Source organism: Cannabis sativa, chromosome 4, assembly GCF_029168945.1.
Source record: "Cannabis sativa cultivar Pink pepper isolate KNU-18-1 chromosome 4, ASM2916894v1, whole genome shotgun sequence".
Lineage (NCBI taxonomy): Eukaryota > Viridiplantae > Streptophyta > Magnoliopsida > Rosales > Cannabaceae > Cannabis > Cannabis sativa.
Window position 1 is genome coordinate 75619610 of NC_083604.1, and position 15364 is coordinate 75634973.

The 15364-nt window shown below is 27.8% G+C and overlaps 2 protein-coding genes across 4 annotated transcripts; both read right to left on the reverse strand.

Annotated features, from left to right (window-relative positions):
• Nucleotides 1-276: 276 nt before the first annotated feature.
• Nucleotides 277-4685, reverse strand: LOC115715062 (uncharacterized). Of its 3 annotated transcripts, none has more exons than XM_030643854.2 (11): nucleotides 4427-4685; nucleotides 3970-4082; nucleotides 3416-3799; nucleotides 3020-3130; nucleotides 2625-2715; nucleotides 2008-2076; nucleotides 1561-1638; nucleotides 1377-1454; nucleotides 1179-1229; nucleotides 720-941; nucleotides 277-621 (listed from the first exon to the last, which is right to left on the reverse strand). In XM_030643854.2, the coding sequence occupies exons 2-11, from the start codon at nucleotides 4035-4037 to the stop codon at nucleotides 505-507; spliced, it is 1269 nt and encodes a 422-aa protein (XP_030499714.2). In that variant the 5' UTR covers nucleotides 4038-4082; nucleotides 4427-4685; the 3' UTR covers nucleotides 277-504. The 3 variants fall into 3 exon arrangements, with proteins under 3 accessions (XP_030499714.2, XP_030499715.2, XP_030499716.2); XM_030643855.2 differs by lacking the exon at nucleotides 4427-4685 and adding an exon at nucleotides 4219-4420; XM_030643856.2 differs by lacking the exon at nucleotides 3970-4082 and having other exon boundaries at nucleotides 4427-4657.
• A 5029-nt stretch (nucleotides 4686-9714) lies between these two features.
• On the reverse strand, nucleotides 9715-11676 carry LOC115712035 (uncharacterized). The gene is made up of 5 exons (XM_030640242.2): nucleotides 11518-11676; nucleotides 11373-11425; nucleotides 10482-10661; nucleotides 10298-10390; nucleotides 9715-10093 (listed from the first exon to the last, which is right to left on the reverse strand). Exons 1-5 carry the CDS (start codon nucleotides 11572-11574, stop codon nucleotides 9931-9933), a joined length of 546 nt encoding a protein of 181 aa, XP_030496102.1. The 5' UTR covers nucleotides 11575-11676; the 3' UTR covers nucleotides 9715-9930.
• Nucleotides 11677-15364: the final 3688 nt, after the last annotated feature.

Genomic DNA, 15364 nt, shown 5'->3' on the forward strand with positions numbered 1-15364 from the left:
AATAAAAATAGTAGTTTATTTATATATTATTATTACGATTTATTGTAATAAAATGATAATTTATGACAAAGTTAACTTCCATTTGTTCAATTTTATATATAGGAAATTAGAAATAATGTAGTAAATTAATATATACCAGAATATTTAAGTCATGTTTCTAAATAAAATAGAATAAATGATAAAACATAAAAATAAAAAATTGAAAACACCATATCAAATGCACAACACAAGCTTGGTAAGCATAAGCGATATGCTACAAACAACGCACAACACAAGTTTGGTCGTAAATGGAATCCAAAATGTCAAATTCAGATTATTTTAATGGTATTCCTATTATTTCTTAGCAAAAAAAAAAGAAAATAAAAATCATTATCCACATCAACCATGATTATTACATGATAATACATTTAACTTATCAAATGTTGATAAGTTGATTCACCAATAAAAAAAAAGTGATTACATAACAAACAATTGAGTGTCAACTTTATATTTGCTGAAAGAGTGTCAACTTTTATTATTCGTTAAATGATCCCAAAGGAAGGGCTTCTCTGGGCATATCTTCTTCAAAAGAGACTTCAAATTCTCTACTCTCAGCTTCTCTTGGAATTCAATGCCAATAAACTGAGGAAAATTAAAACGACAATCAACAATTTCAATTTAAAGAAACCCATACAAAGGTTATGAAGAAAATTTAATAAATAAAAACCTTTATTGGTTACCTTAATCAACCATAACATGTATGTAGCACAATGCAACGCTTGTGCATGGTGGTCCTCAAAGCTGCTTTCTGGAACAGTTGAGCAGAAGCTATGAAGTTTAAACTCATTATCCACAAACTTATCAAAGTCCTTGTAAATGCTGGTCCCGGTGGTGTCGGTGTGATCAATTAAAAAACCTTTTAACAGAATTGGAGCAAGGAAGCGGCGATGAAGCCATAGAGCCTGTTTAGAGTAAATACAGATGAAAAATAAATGACTTGAGTGTGCTTTTGCAATAAATTCCTAGTTTCTGTTTGTAATAACAAATAAAAAGTGCATCAGCAAGACATTATGAAGTTTTACAATTAGTATCCAAATTTAAGAGTAGACTGTTACTTTCCATGTATGGTATATAGATGCAAAATAAAGAAACTATGCTCCAAAAATATGAAAATAATGCAGTTTTAGAACATTATATACCTCTCTTCCAACATACAGCTTTATCAACATTTCATTCCATTCAAGCTCCTCCTGTCATGTACCCAAAATTAGAAAGGGGGTAAACAAATTTAAGCCAGTAGTTTTAAAAAAGTGGACAACACCATTTTCATATAAAAAGGTTGAAGGAAATTGAAAAGACGAAGTCAAATGTACATGTACATATAAGAAGAGTTCTACCTCCCACAATTGATTTATATCAACATAGTTCTGGACAGGCCCAATTTTGGAGTCCTCTAAAATTCTAAGCATTAACCGCTGCACATTGAAAACATGAATAATGAGGAACTGAGTTATAACACATCATAATTTCCCAAGCATCAACCCTGCAACATTGAGGAAAACAAATGATATATTTACTCACTCTGCGATAATGAAAGCAACTATTATCAGCAACATGCAAGCCTGCCCAGCTTCGAGTTTTCTTTAGCTCATGAAGTACCTGCAAGGACACATTCATGCTGTTACCCTCATAATCATCACAGGGATGAGGTACATTATGGTTATAATAACCAGTAAAAATTATTTCAGATGGGATCCACTACTTTAAAATATATTATCACGTTACTAGGTGTAATATTATAGTATATATTTTGAGTGCGCATATCATTACTAATGTATGGACTGTTAAAATTACTGCAACTGCCTTTGCCTGCACTTTCACAATTCGGGAAGTTCAGCAAACCCGGACTTTCTAAGCAGATAGGTTTAAGCAATGTGAAACAAAGACTAATATCTAAGCACATAGGACTTGGAGGGAAGGAATGAATGATAAATAAAACAACGAAAAAGACAAAATAACGTATCTAACCTGTTCTCCTGACATATAAGAAACCAACCAGTTTCGATGATTCCATGCACGGTAATTCATTTTTGATCTCTGTAAAGAAGAACAGCTAGTAATATGAAATGACCAACTACAGGTATAAGCAATGCAATGAATAAAATCATGGTAATTCCAATTTTTTCTGTGAGGGGAAGGAAAAATTAAAGCAAGTAATTTGAAACACCACTCGTAATCAGCTATGTAAATTAGAAATTTTAAGTGCAATCGAGAAATTGAAGGCGTCAATTAACACAGGCAGACTATAGCATTGCACATTTTATGCAACATAGTGGTTAGTTCAATTTAAATGTGGCTGTTAACTCAGCGGAAAATAGGTAATGTAAAATAGAAGGGTACGAAGTTTAGACAAAGTGATAAACAAAATGATTCCATATAATATATTAAACTTATGCAACACAGCGGTTAATTCAATTTAAATGTGCCTGTTACAGAGTGCAAAATAGGCGATGTAAAATAGAAGAGTACGAAGTTTAGACAATGAGACAAACAAAATGATCCCATATGCTATTCTACACTTCCTTATAAATGTTTAAGTGAACCTTCAAATTCTAAAAGTAAGCAGTTTATGAATTGAATTAAACCTCAGCTATTTTCTCAACCAGCTCAGATTCTTTTTCCAAAATATTTTGTAGAGTTGAACATCTTCCAGCAATTGATTTGATCACCCACCGCCTATTATGATTGATATGTAGTAAGATTTCTATTCAAAGCCATTGCAAGAGAAATGGCTACATAACAAAATTGACCTCTGAGAATCAGAATCTGTACATAGGGATCCAATTAGAAGAGAAAAAAGAACAGGAACAAAAAAGGCCTAAACTAGCTCCCGGTATAAAATAATTCAAGCAAAACAAGTAGACCCAATAACACCAAATACTAGAAGTCTGAAACGAAAGAAGGAAAAAAAATCCTACAATTATTAGTTTCTCTAGCCAACATCAATTCTATGGTACTGATACTGACAATAATGGCATACCTGTGACTCCAAGCATGTTCACACTTAGGTGCATATGATAGAACAAGTGCTGACAACTGAAGTTCATACATCAGCATAGAGAGACGATGTTTCTTCGACACAGCTAGTTTCCTGAATGAAATGAGTTGTCAATTGTCATAAATCATAATAGCAGCAAGTATACCATAATCTGATACTATTAAAGTGCTTTTTAAGTGGGATTACAATCAATCAACAAATAACAAATGTAAACTAGGCCCAATAGTTCTTGGTACTCCAATTATGTTAATAATAACAATAACAAATTAAAACAAGAAAAATATACAAGCATTTAAAGATTGTAGTGGCACCATACAAACCAGAACTGAATTCATGAATCAAAGGCAATTAACAGCCCAAAATGAAAACAAGTAAAACCTGGAATGCCATGCGGTGCCAAAATCGCAGCTTAACAGCAAAAGAGCCCTGCTAAGTTTCATAACTTCATTTTCCACATTGTCATGAGAAGATGCAGAGTAACTTGAAGAATCCTCAATACAAGAGTTGTCAACAAGTGCCTTGTATTGTTTGATTGCAGCCATGAATGCATGTTTGGTTGTCTGGTATAGTGGAAAAAGAACCTCCGTTGAGATTCCCAGCTTGTGATCTTTATTCCAAAAACTAGCAGCACCAATATGCTTAGAAGCATCATCAATGTCTGACACCTTAGAGCTCAACGTGTCATCTGAGGATGGGAGAAGATGACATGCTTCTTCATTCAGCATATCAAATTGGGATGGATGAATAAACCCCACTTCATCTCTGAGTTTCAAAAAAGCAAAACAATATTTACATAAAAACATATTGAGAAGTAAAGAGTGCTTTGAATTCCAATGAAACCCAAGAAAACATTCCCTAAAAATTGCCTCAAACACTCCAATTTTATCATACAACATTATATATAATTCTGTGTAGATGAATCTTGTGCTTACATCAAAGGATCGGATTCCAGAATAAGTTCCAATTCATTTAAAAGATGGAGAGCTTGTTGGTCATTCATGATGTGTGTTCTTAAAGCCAGCAGAAGGTAACAATGTCAAATGTGCTGAAATAAGTGATAAAGCAACAAGGTAAACAAGTAATCTTTTGTTTGAGTCAGTGTTAAATTGCCAATTTAATAAAATACAAAGCATTGATTTTTAAAGAAAACCCAGAAATGAAATGCCTTTTATAAGAGAAACCTAAGTTGTCGGCCATTGACAAATTCATAAGAGAGCCTAAACAGAAAGGAGCACCAAAAATTAGCCGGCCATTTGAGTGGAGAATGAAGAATTCTCGGGTGCGGTGATTGGGTATGAATCAGGGTGTGTCAGATAGAAACACTATTCTCAATTTGATGAAAAGGCATATGGGATGGGAACCCAAAATAAATAAAGTAAAAGACTTTACCTTCCCTTTTCAGTCTGATCCGAACTCGCACCGGCGTCGAATCGAGTTCCGTTGCTCGCATCAGTAAGTTATCCAATTCATCACTACTCCCTTACAAATTTCCAAAATGACCGCAATTTACACTTACAAGTTAAAATCACTTTTTTTTTTTTAAGCATTTCTAATCACTATTTTTGGTGCACATTTTTCATTATTTTGGTGGAGGAATTTGAATGATTATCATTTATCATATCAATATACCCCTAATAAAAGTTATTGCATCTCCAAGTATTCTTTAAAAATGCTCTACATACTCCACATCATTCAAAATATAATATTTTATTTTATTTTTCTTCCACGTCATTTTTGACACCTTTACTTTTAAAAACACTCCAATAGTATAATACTTTCTAAAAATGCTATAATTATGATATCACATATTATTATATATATAAATTCTCAAAAAAATATATATATATAATTTTTTTTCTTTATTAAACTATTATATATATATTGCACTTTTAATTTTTTATTGTATAAAAAAGACAGCATCAATGCCATTGTGTGGCATCAATACAAATTTCAAGAATAACATTCTTTTATCTCTAATGGTATAGCACCTCTATATTTTGTCACATAAGCTTTCCACCTCATCAAGCATTCTCCAAAATATTACCATTGGAGATGCTCTAATCCACTTTGTTAAAGGAAATCACTATGTTGTAAATATAGGCCAAGTTTTTTAATATGGCACGAGCCTCAAAGATACGAGCACGATCTCACATAAAAAAAAATATGTGTTTAAAGGCGACGTGACAACATGAAAATATATAAATTTGAACACAGCACAACATAAAAAAATATAAACTTAAGTATGACACAATAAAATAAGTTCGAAAACAACACGTAAATACTAATAAATTAATTTGAAAACACAACACATTAAAATGTTTAATAATTTAATAATAATAATAACAATAATAATAATGATAATAAATATTTATTTATCAATTAAAATAATAATAATATTTATAATAATTATTTTTACTGCTAAAAATATAACAAAAAGTATTTTTACCGTTAAAAATACGACTTAGATATTTATATGCTACTCGGCATAAAATATAAGTATTTATTCCGTAAATTAATCATAAAAAAAAAATTTCTTAATTATAATAGCACTAGTTTATCTATAAAACAAAATGGTAATATAAATGCATCCTTAAGTATGGTGGGTGAATATATATTCCTAGCTTTGCGTCCGTACATATTAGATTAGATAATACATAAATCCATATGGGTCCATACTTAGGAAGAGGATACCTCTTTGGCAGACAGCCGCCAAAGCAAAGCAAAGCACAGCACCCGGTAATGCCATGGAATGGAATGGTGGCATTAATCCACACTCAATCAACACTACTTCTTGTCATCCAATGTTTTACCTCACAAAACTCTATTTTCATATTTATTGAATGAATCCCATAAATTATTTTTTAAACTAACAAAATAACATCTGCATTTTTATAAAAGATATTTTTTTGGCACTCCTGGGTTAAATGGGTCCTAAGCTCAGACCTAATCTTTCTCGGCATCAGTATGAATCAGCATACACTCTCTTTGTTCTCTCTATAAATACTTTTATTAGGGTTAATTTTACATGTAAAATGTCATAAGAGATAACACATTATTATTTACATTTTAATATTGTACTTGGCATATTGGCTATATTAAATACTTTAAGGTACTTAATAATAATTCTCATTGATGTTATTCATACAAAAAAAATTCTCTTTGTTATTAATTTTCTAGTACATTTAATATATGTTAATTTACAATATGATAAAATCTTTATTTTAATACTTTTCTCTCCACACAATTCTTTCAAACAAGAGCCATAAGAATCGAAAATGAAAAAAATACTAAGGGCTGGTATGCTCAAACCACCTTTCCCTTTGGTTGTTTAATAATGTAAGAACAATAAATATCCTTAAAAAAAAGTTTTCTTTTCTCCTCTCATGAGCTTAGCTTAGCTACTAAATAGATCATAATTATGAAAATTTATATAAGTTTTGAGCTTATTATTAACCAAATTTGAAGTGGGGTATTTATCATTTTTTTTTTCTAAACAAATTATAAAGAAAAAGGCTAAAAAGTACTAGTAGTGTCTAACACCTTCCTACATGTTAATATCGTTATTGGTTTGACTAAGTATCAAGTCTCATATAGTATCAGAGAGTATCGTTAGTCAATCATAAAGCGATACATTCGAAGGTGCTACACACTACTGATACCCAATAACATTGTTCAATTATAAAATATAAGATAATATTTGTAACTATTTTAAATTAATGATCGAAAATGATATAAATCTTTTAATTATTAAAATTATTAAATTCATGTCACATTAAGTGGTATTGGTGATGCCCCATAGAAATACTATGTTTTTCAATAACAAACTATGTTCTTTTACTCTTACATTGGGAAGGAGATTTTTGGAATTTTGACTTATATACACCTTCTTGCATTTATTAATTTGTTTTTTATTAAAAATGGGTTAATTAGAATTTTTACTTCCAAATTTTCACATGTACGAAATCATGCTCTTTGAACTTTTAAGGTCATTACAAATGCCTCATGAACTATTGAGATGTTGGATTTAAGGACTTTTATCTAATTTTAATAAAAAAAATCTAACATGGATGAAAGTTCAGGGGACATGATCTAACATGTCGAAGTTCGAGAGGCATGATTTGGTAAATATTAAAATCTGGGGAACATGATTTAGTATATAAATAATCACTGAAGTAGTAATATTAAATGAAATTAAACAAAAGTCCTTAAATTTAACAATCTTATTAGTTCAGGGGGATTTTGAACGGCTAAAAAAGTTTAGAGGGCATGATTTAGTACATGTTAAAGTTTAGGAGCAAAAATGCCTATATAGTGATATTTATAATTGTAGTAGAGTTGAGTGAATAGAAATTAGTTTTAGATTATTTATAAATAATCATTATGAATAATAATGTGAAAAAAAAAATAATGTTATAGATATCAGATACCACTTAAGTTTATCGATGATTATTGAATCATACATCATATTCAAAATTAAAATTAAAAATAGCACATTCATGCACCAAAAAATGACACTCATTGATTAGACTTTCTTCAAATATAAAACTAACATATTATATATATTTTCATAATACAATCAGCCCATATGGAGCACTATAAAAAACATAACCAGAAATCTCCACATATCACCCATTCCTCTTTCACATAAATGGCAAACATAAAAAGTAGAAATAATTAATGAACATTTTATATTATCTCTATTTAAATATTTGTCTTTTATTTATTGTTTTTCTATTGACACCACAACTCATTAAAAGTAATAATTAACTTATATGCCTGATAATTTATAGTTTATTAGAGTTCTAGGATGTATTTGAAAGTAATTTTATAATTTAGGTAGTATAATTAATAGGAATATAAAATGGTAATTATATATTAAAATGTAAAATTTTTAGTAATTACATAATATAATACACTTAATTTTTATGGAGTACGAGAATTGGAGAAAATAATTAAAACCCTTCAATTATTTTCAATTATACAATTACAATATAATTTAGGTAGTATAATTAATAGGAATATAAAATGGTAATTATATATTAAAATATAAAATTTTTAGTAATTACATAATATAATACACTTAATTTTTATGGAGTAGGAGAATTGGAGAAAATAATTAAAACCCTTCAATTATTTTTAATTATACAATTACAATATAATTATCTTTAATTACACTTAAATTTAATTATACGGTAGCTTTCTAAATGCACTATTAGTTGAAATTGTTGTTAAATTTTTTTTATTATAAATAACTAATGATTTTACTCTAGGACTATAAACGTTATATTTATATAATAAATTATATTTAATTTACCTATTTAAAAAAACATTTCTGCTTCTTTGATCAATATATATAATTACATAGTTAAATAATATTATATTTTAATTTATATTAGGAAGTGTGTTACATTGCATAACTCATTATTGTCCACCTAGCTAGTAATAGTTAGAGAATTAGTGGTATTAGAAATGTTAAAAAGTATTAGTGGTGTTTAATACATTTTTACGTGTCAATATCGCTATTAATTTAGAATGCATATTATACTATAGTTGCCACACCAGCTTTGCTTCCTTCCCACGTGTCAACCTCACACACACACATGACTCTAAAACCACTGGCTTTGAGAACCCAGAAAAGCCCAAAAACCACTCACACTAATAATTCCTTTATATATTTATGGGTTATTAAATGAATAAATAAATGAACACTCTTTCTTCCTTTTTCTTCCTATAAATAAGACCCCATTTTCTCTTGTTACACTCTCAACTCACCCCTTTTAACTTTTTCATTCATTTCCTCTTCTCAAATTCTATACTACCAAGCAAAAAAAAAAACATGGCTTTTGTTTTCTCTGAGACTGATCATCAGAAGACATTGGTTGATAATAGAGACTCCAAATCCAAATCCAAAGGACCAAGTGAGACCATCACAAGTGAGCTACACCTCAAACCATCCAAGTCTCTAAATAGAGATGTTGTTTTGAGACGTATTCGTCTTCACAAGTGCTTGAAAAGAGTCACAAGTGTTTTTCAAGGCCAAGCTGATGCTAACTCTATCAATGAGCAGAAGTGGCTTGACCAGAATGACAATTTTTCTTCTCCTTGAAAAAGAGTTAGTAAATTGCTTCTTAAGTTCTGGTTGAAGGGCTAAGCTAAACTAGTCAACAACACATTTACAATTTATTGAGAAATATATGTACATCACTATATTGTATATATGTAGTTGTATTGAACTGAATCCCAACATGTTATTTTGAGCATATCATGTATAAGTAAGTTATTCTAGCAATATATTTATGTAATGATTAATGCTTCTGTGTCTTGAGATGTTATTCTAGCAATATATTTATGTAATAGCAAACTTGGAAGAAAAAAGACATCGAAAGTGCTTGAATGGTTTTTCACTTTAATGCACCAATAAAATATATGGCTGTGGATTCAGTGGCAGAGAAAGTAGGTATTAAAATGTAATAAGAATTAGAACTAAGAAAGTGGGCTCTTTTTTGTTTTCTTATGTTTTTATTGAAAATTTACCTTTTGTGCAACTCAACATGAACTTAGGGGCCAACCTTTCAAACTCCAATGAGATGAAAATCAATGCTCTATATATATACTTGGTTTACTTTAGAAAGTGTAAAGCTAAGCTAATAAGATCCAAAGATAGTGAGGAAGAAGAGTAGAGCCAGATAATAAAATTGGTCATTCATCGATTTAAAGCCTTTCGAAATGGTCATCAGTCACAAAAATGTGCTCTTGGTGGAGCAAAAAGTATCTTAGAAAAGAAAAAGAAGAGAAAAACGTAACTTATATGACCTAACAAAATATATAAACTATAACATACAAAAAGCAAAAGATTAAAAGAAAAACAGACAAAATTGAAGATTGCCCAAATTTTATTTTAACAAGCCAGATGAAGAAAGTAAGCGCAATGCTTGGTTGGAGTTATTCAACACTGCAAATGATCTTGGCACTTGCATTTTTCTTTTCTTCAAGAACTCCAATGAGTTCTTTAAGCATTGAGCCGATGGTATTTCATTCAACATAACAGTCTCCACCCTGCACACATCATATTTCAAAAAAGAATTATTACTATGATTGAAAGTAAAAAAGCATAACTCTGTGACTCTCGTTTTATACGTGTTCTCAGTACAAGAAGATGATTAAACACCAACTTTAACTAAAATGAATAGCTTTTAGCTAATACTAACAGAGATTATTTCTGGGTTTTGAGCCAAAATTCCAAAGAAACAGAGTACTCACCCTGAGCCTGATGTTCTTCTGGATTTTTTCTTCCTTTTAGAACTTTCCTTTGATTCAGTCTTCTCATCCTCAGAGTCTGATAAAAACACATGTCTGCAACAATTAAGATGACCCATTTGGTTAGACCATCTTCTATAATCATAAAAGTATGATAGGTATATTATTATAGAATAGAGCATCATACTTCTCACGGGCAGCAAGAACTTGAACAATCTCACTTGGTAGCATTCCTTCTCTACCATTAGGTTCGCTTGGGTCTTCGGTCTGGGGAACATCTTGAACGCTTTCAACCTTTTGAGATGGTTTTTTTGGTGTTTTTCTCTGAGCCCATAATCTACGACGCTCCTTTCTTTCACGAGCAACTCTATATTACCAAGTAAATCCCATTAAAATTATAAATGATTAACAAGCTTTATCAATCTTTACTAATTCATTAAAAATCCCTTCTGGGCTTATTATTTTACAAGTATGAAGAAACTTCTAAGTTCTAACTCTTAACTTTAGTTATATAAATCATCACTTGTCAAAATCTCTACTAATTCATTAAAATTTCCTTCTGAGCTTATTAATTTACAAGTATGAAGAAACTTCTAAGTTCTAACTCTTAACTTTAGTTATATAAATCATCATTTGTCAAAATCTCTACTAATTCATTAAAATTTCCTTCTGAGCTTATTAATTTACAAGTATGAAGAAACTTCTAAGTTCTAACTCTTAACTTTAGTTATATAAATCATCACTTGTCAAAATCTCCACTAATTCATTAAAATTTCCTTCTGAGCTTATTAATTTACAAGTACGAAGAAACTTCTAAGTTCTAACTTCTAAGTTCTAACTCTTCACTTTAGTTATATAAATGACCACTTGTTAAATCGCTATTATAGCTTAATCCAGAGAAACCCAAAACCCCTAAACTTGTCAATTTAAATTCTATTATAAAGAATCAAAAGCTACAAAAATAATCATAATCCTTATTCCTTACTAGCAAAAAGCCAAAACTTTAGGCTTCGATTCTCCATTGAACTAAGCAGATAAAAACTAGTCAACTTTATTTAAGAATTAAATAGTATCGTACCTGGCTTTATTCTCCTTTTGAACCTTTATTAGCTCCTGGTCTTGAAGTATCCCCTATACCCAGAACAACAAAGACGATGAAAAACCTTACACTCTCAACTGAATTACAAAAATCGGATAAAGAAATAAGTGAAGATTGAAGGTACCTGTTCCGCTGTAAGTTCCTCCGGAGCATCGGAGCCATAAGCTTCATCGTCCGACATCGAATTACTGTGCCTTGGGTTTCAGGTACGTCTAGGGTTTATGGTGTTTCCGTTTTTTCACAGAAATTCGTCCTAGGATGAAGAAGGATGAGGAAGATTTATCTGGTTCGGGCTTGGGCTTGGGCTTGGGCTTGGGCTTGGGAAGCCTGTTCTTTTGTTCTTTCTAAAGTAGGCCTGGGCTAATTTAAATAAGAGAAATTTACATGGTATACTAAACTTTTCCTATTTTCTTACAAAAATACTGTCAGGCGGTATTTTTTACTTTTTTACTGTATTTTTTTATAAGTTTCATACTGCAGTATACTGTGTCAAGTTTTCACTGGTATTCTACTGGTGTTTTACTAGTGTTCTACTGTTGTTTTGAGTTGTTTTGTCTTGTGTTTTACTGGTGTTTTATAAAAACACAGTATTTTTGAAAAAAAATTCGTGTGACAGTATTTTTGTAAAAATTAACCTAAATTTCAGTATTTTTGTAAATTTCCCTTTAAATAACGATATGATGCCATGAGATGGAAAGAAATTACACTCTATACCATTTTTATATTGTCCTCTTTTATTTTTATCTTCTTTTTCAAAGTCTATCATATTTACCTTTTTTTTAAACATTGTACTAATTTTACACCTATTATTTCAAGATACTCTCCATGTGACTCTCTTATGTCATGATATTTTGGGTACAATACATATAAAAAGAGGTATGTTTCAATTAAATGCAATATTATTTGGCATAATTTTTTAAAAAAAAAAAATACAAAAATAACAAAAAAATTACAATAGGTTGTATAAAATTTTAAATATTCTTACATAAAATATAATTTTTTGATGTAATTTTATGTTGTACTCTTCTTATTTTATTGTTGATTTTTTATTATTTATTTATTATTTATTTATATTATTTTGTTTTCTTATTACTTTCATAATATTTTTGCGTCTGTAAAAATATAGAAAAACACTTTGAATATAAAAGTATAAAATTTTTTACCAAAAAGTTTATATAATTTTCTTTTCAGTTTAGCTAATGTTGCCTCTTTAATGAACATGTAAACCAAATGATTGTTGGGCTCTAAAAGTTGTTTTTGGACTTTATTTCATACACAAAAACAACAATAAAAATTACAAAAATACGGTTTTACGGAATTTTTAAATATTTTTACGATTTTTTGATTTTATTTACTAAAAATATAATCTTTTTATGTTGTACTCTTGTTAATTTTTTGTTATTTGTATATTATTTTTTGTTGTTGTTTTGATGTTATTTTACATGTTATTTTCATGTTACTTTTATGTTGTAATCTTGTTATTTTCGTGTTGTTTCTATGAAAAACCGTAAAAATATATATAAAAAAAATCTTTAAACGTAAAAATATAATTTTTAACAAAAAAATATTGTGTTATGTAATTATCCCTTTTTAATATTCAAAAATACTTTTGTTATTGGTCTAATTTTTTTCAACCCTTTTTTTCTCAACTAGTACAATTTTAGTAGTTTTATAAGGAAGAGCTTCAGGAAAAGTTAACAGATGAAGCAAAGCTCAATTAAATAGGTTTAAAATTAAATTGTTAAGTTAAGGTGTTGCATGTTGCATGTTAAATTATAAATATTATTAAATTGTTAAATTGGTAGTAGTTTTTAATGTTATTTTTATTTAATTAAAAATATTTAAAACTTGAAATTAAATTATTGGGAGATTATTTAGTAGGGATATTACTTTTGTTTCTACCCTAATTTTTTTTTTTTTATTTTCAGTATCTAGAGAAAGTATACCTCAAGTTTTTTTTATATAATCTATATATATAAATAAAGGAAAGCATAAGAGCATTGATGTGGCATCTTTTCCTTCCATTTCTCTATTTTCTCTATTTTCTTATGTTTTGTAATTTTTTTCTATTGAATAATAAGAAATAAATAATGTAACCTCCCCATTCTTAATTTTTTATAATCTATTAGTATTCTTTTAAACTATTAGTATTCTCATCTATATATATATAGATATTTTATTACACCCAAAAAATATGATATATGTATAGTAATTTTGTAAACCTATATAATTGATTAATCTTTTAACAATTCAAAATATATGCATAGATATTTATATAGCTATATTTATATATCTATCTATATATCTATCTATCTATATCTATATATCTATATAAAGGAATGTTTTAAGGAGATGATGTGGCATCTTAAGCTTCTTATAATCTCTAATACTTATTTTTTACTTTTTTTAATTATTTTTTTCTTTTTAAATTGTGTTAAGTGTAACTTATCTACTTTTAATTTAATTATTTTTATCTCTTTTATTCACATTTCTTAACCTTTCCTCTTCTCTTCACATTTATTTTACATTATTTTTTTAAAACTCAAAAAAGAAAATTACCAATCTTTTTATTATCATATATTTTCTTCAATCTACCATATTTATTTGGTAAGATTTTCATACTCATTATTAGTCAATCAATATTCAATGAATATATGGATGTATAATTTCATTCGAAATGTAAGTTTAAAAAATTAATAAATAATAAATTATTCAATTCAAATAATAACAATTATAATAATTATAATAATAATAATAATAAACCATAAAAAATGAGGTAATATTTTATATGAATTTTTTTCCATTTTTTTGTTTTCTCAATTTTCACATTGTTTAAATTTTTTTTTTTTCATCAATTAAAATCTTTAAATCATTTATTATTTAATAATAAAAGTAGCATTATTTAATTGAAAAAATAAGTGACTTTTCATTTTTTATAACTCATAATCTAATATTATTTTGTGTTTTTCATCATTTTATTTTTCTTATTATTCAAATATATATTTTTCTGGCATTTTTTTAAAATTTTTTACTTTTTCTAATTTAATTTTTTTAAAATTTTAAAATAATAATAATAATAATAACATTCCCTATTTAAATAATTTTAAGCATTATAAATATATATTATTTTCCAATATAAAAATATGCATAAAAGAATAAATTTATATATTTATATTTATTTATATTGTATTTGCTCTTTCATTATTTTTTTTTTAATTTTCTTTTGTTAATTTTTTTCTATTTAATCATTTATGTTCAATATTAATGTAGTTTTATTTAGTTGAAAAAGTTAATGACCTTTCATTTTTATAACTCTAATTCTAAATTATTTTATTATTATAACCCCTTTCTTATTTATTATTTTATTATTAACTCCATTCAATTTATAAAAAATATAATTAATATTCGGTTACAATATAATTATTCCACTTCAAAACTTCTATTAGATTGAATACCACTATATATACATGTATTGGGATGTGCAATATGTAAGGGTTTGTAAATTAGAATATCTTTTAAAATGTAAATTCTTAATTTTCATTACTATTTTGTTTAATGTTGTTTATATATTTTAGTATGTATTATTTTTTTCTTTCTTTGAATCAATCAAACTATGTTTATCATTTTTTTAATTGAAGAAGTTGTCTAATTCTAACACTTTTTTTCAGTATAAATTTTGTCTTCGTCGTAGTCCACCACGGCTCCAACTACAAAGCTTATGGAAAAACAACTCTATTCATTATATTTTTATCATCGAATTCAATACCAATAACGAAATCGTGAATAAAAATAAAATTTTTGTACATCTATAATTGTGATGTTAAAATATGTGAGGTGACATCTTCTTCTTTTAATATTCTTTTTTTCTTTTTTTTTTTTAAATTGCGGTGTTTTTTAATAATTTTTTTAACTTAATGATTATAATAAAAAATATAACATCCTTATCTTTAATCCCTAATAATACTATTAGT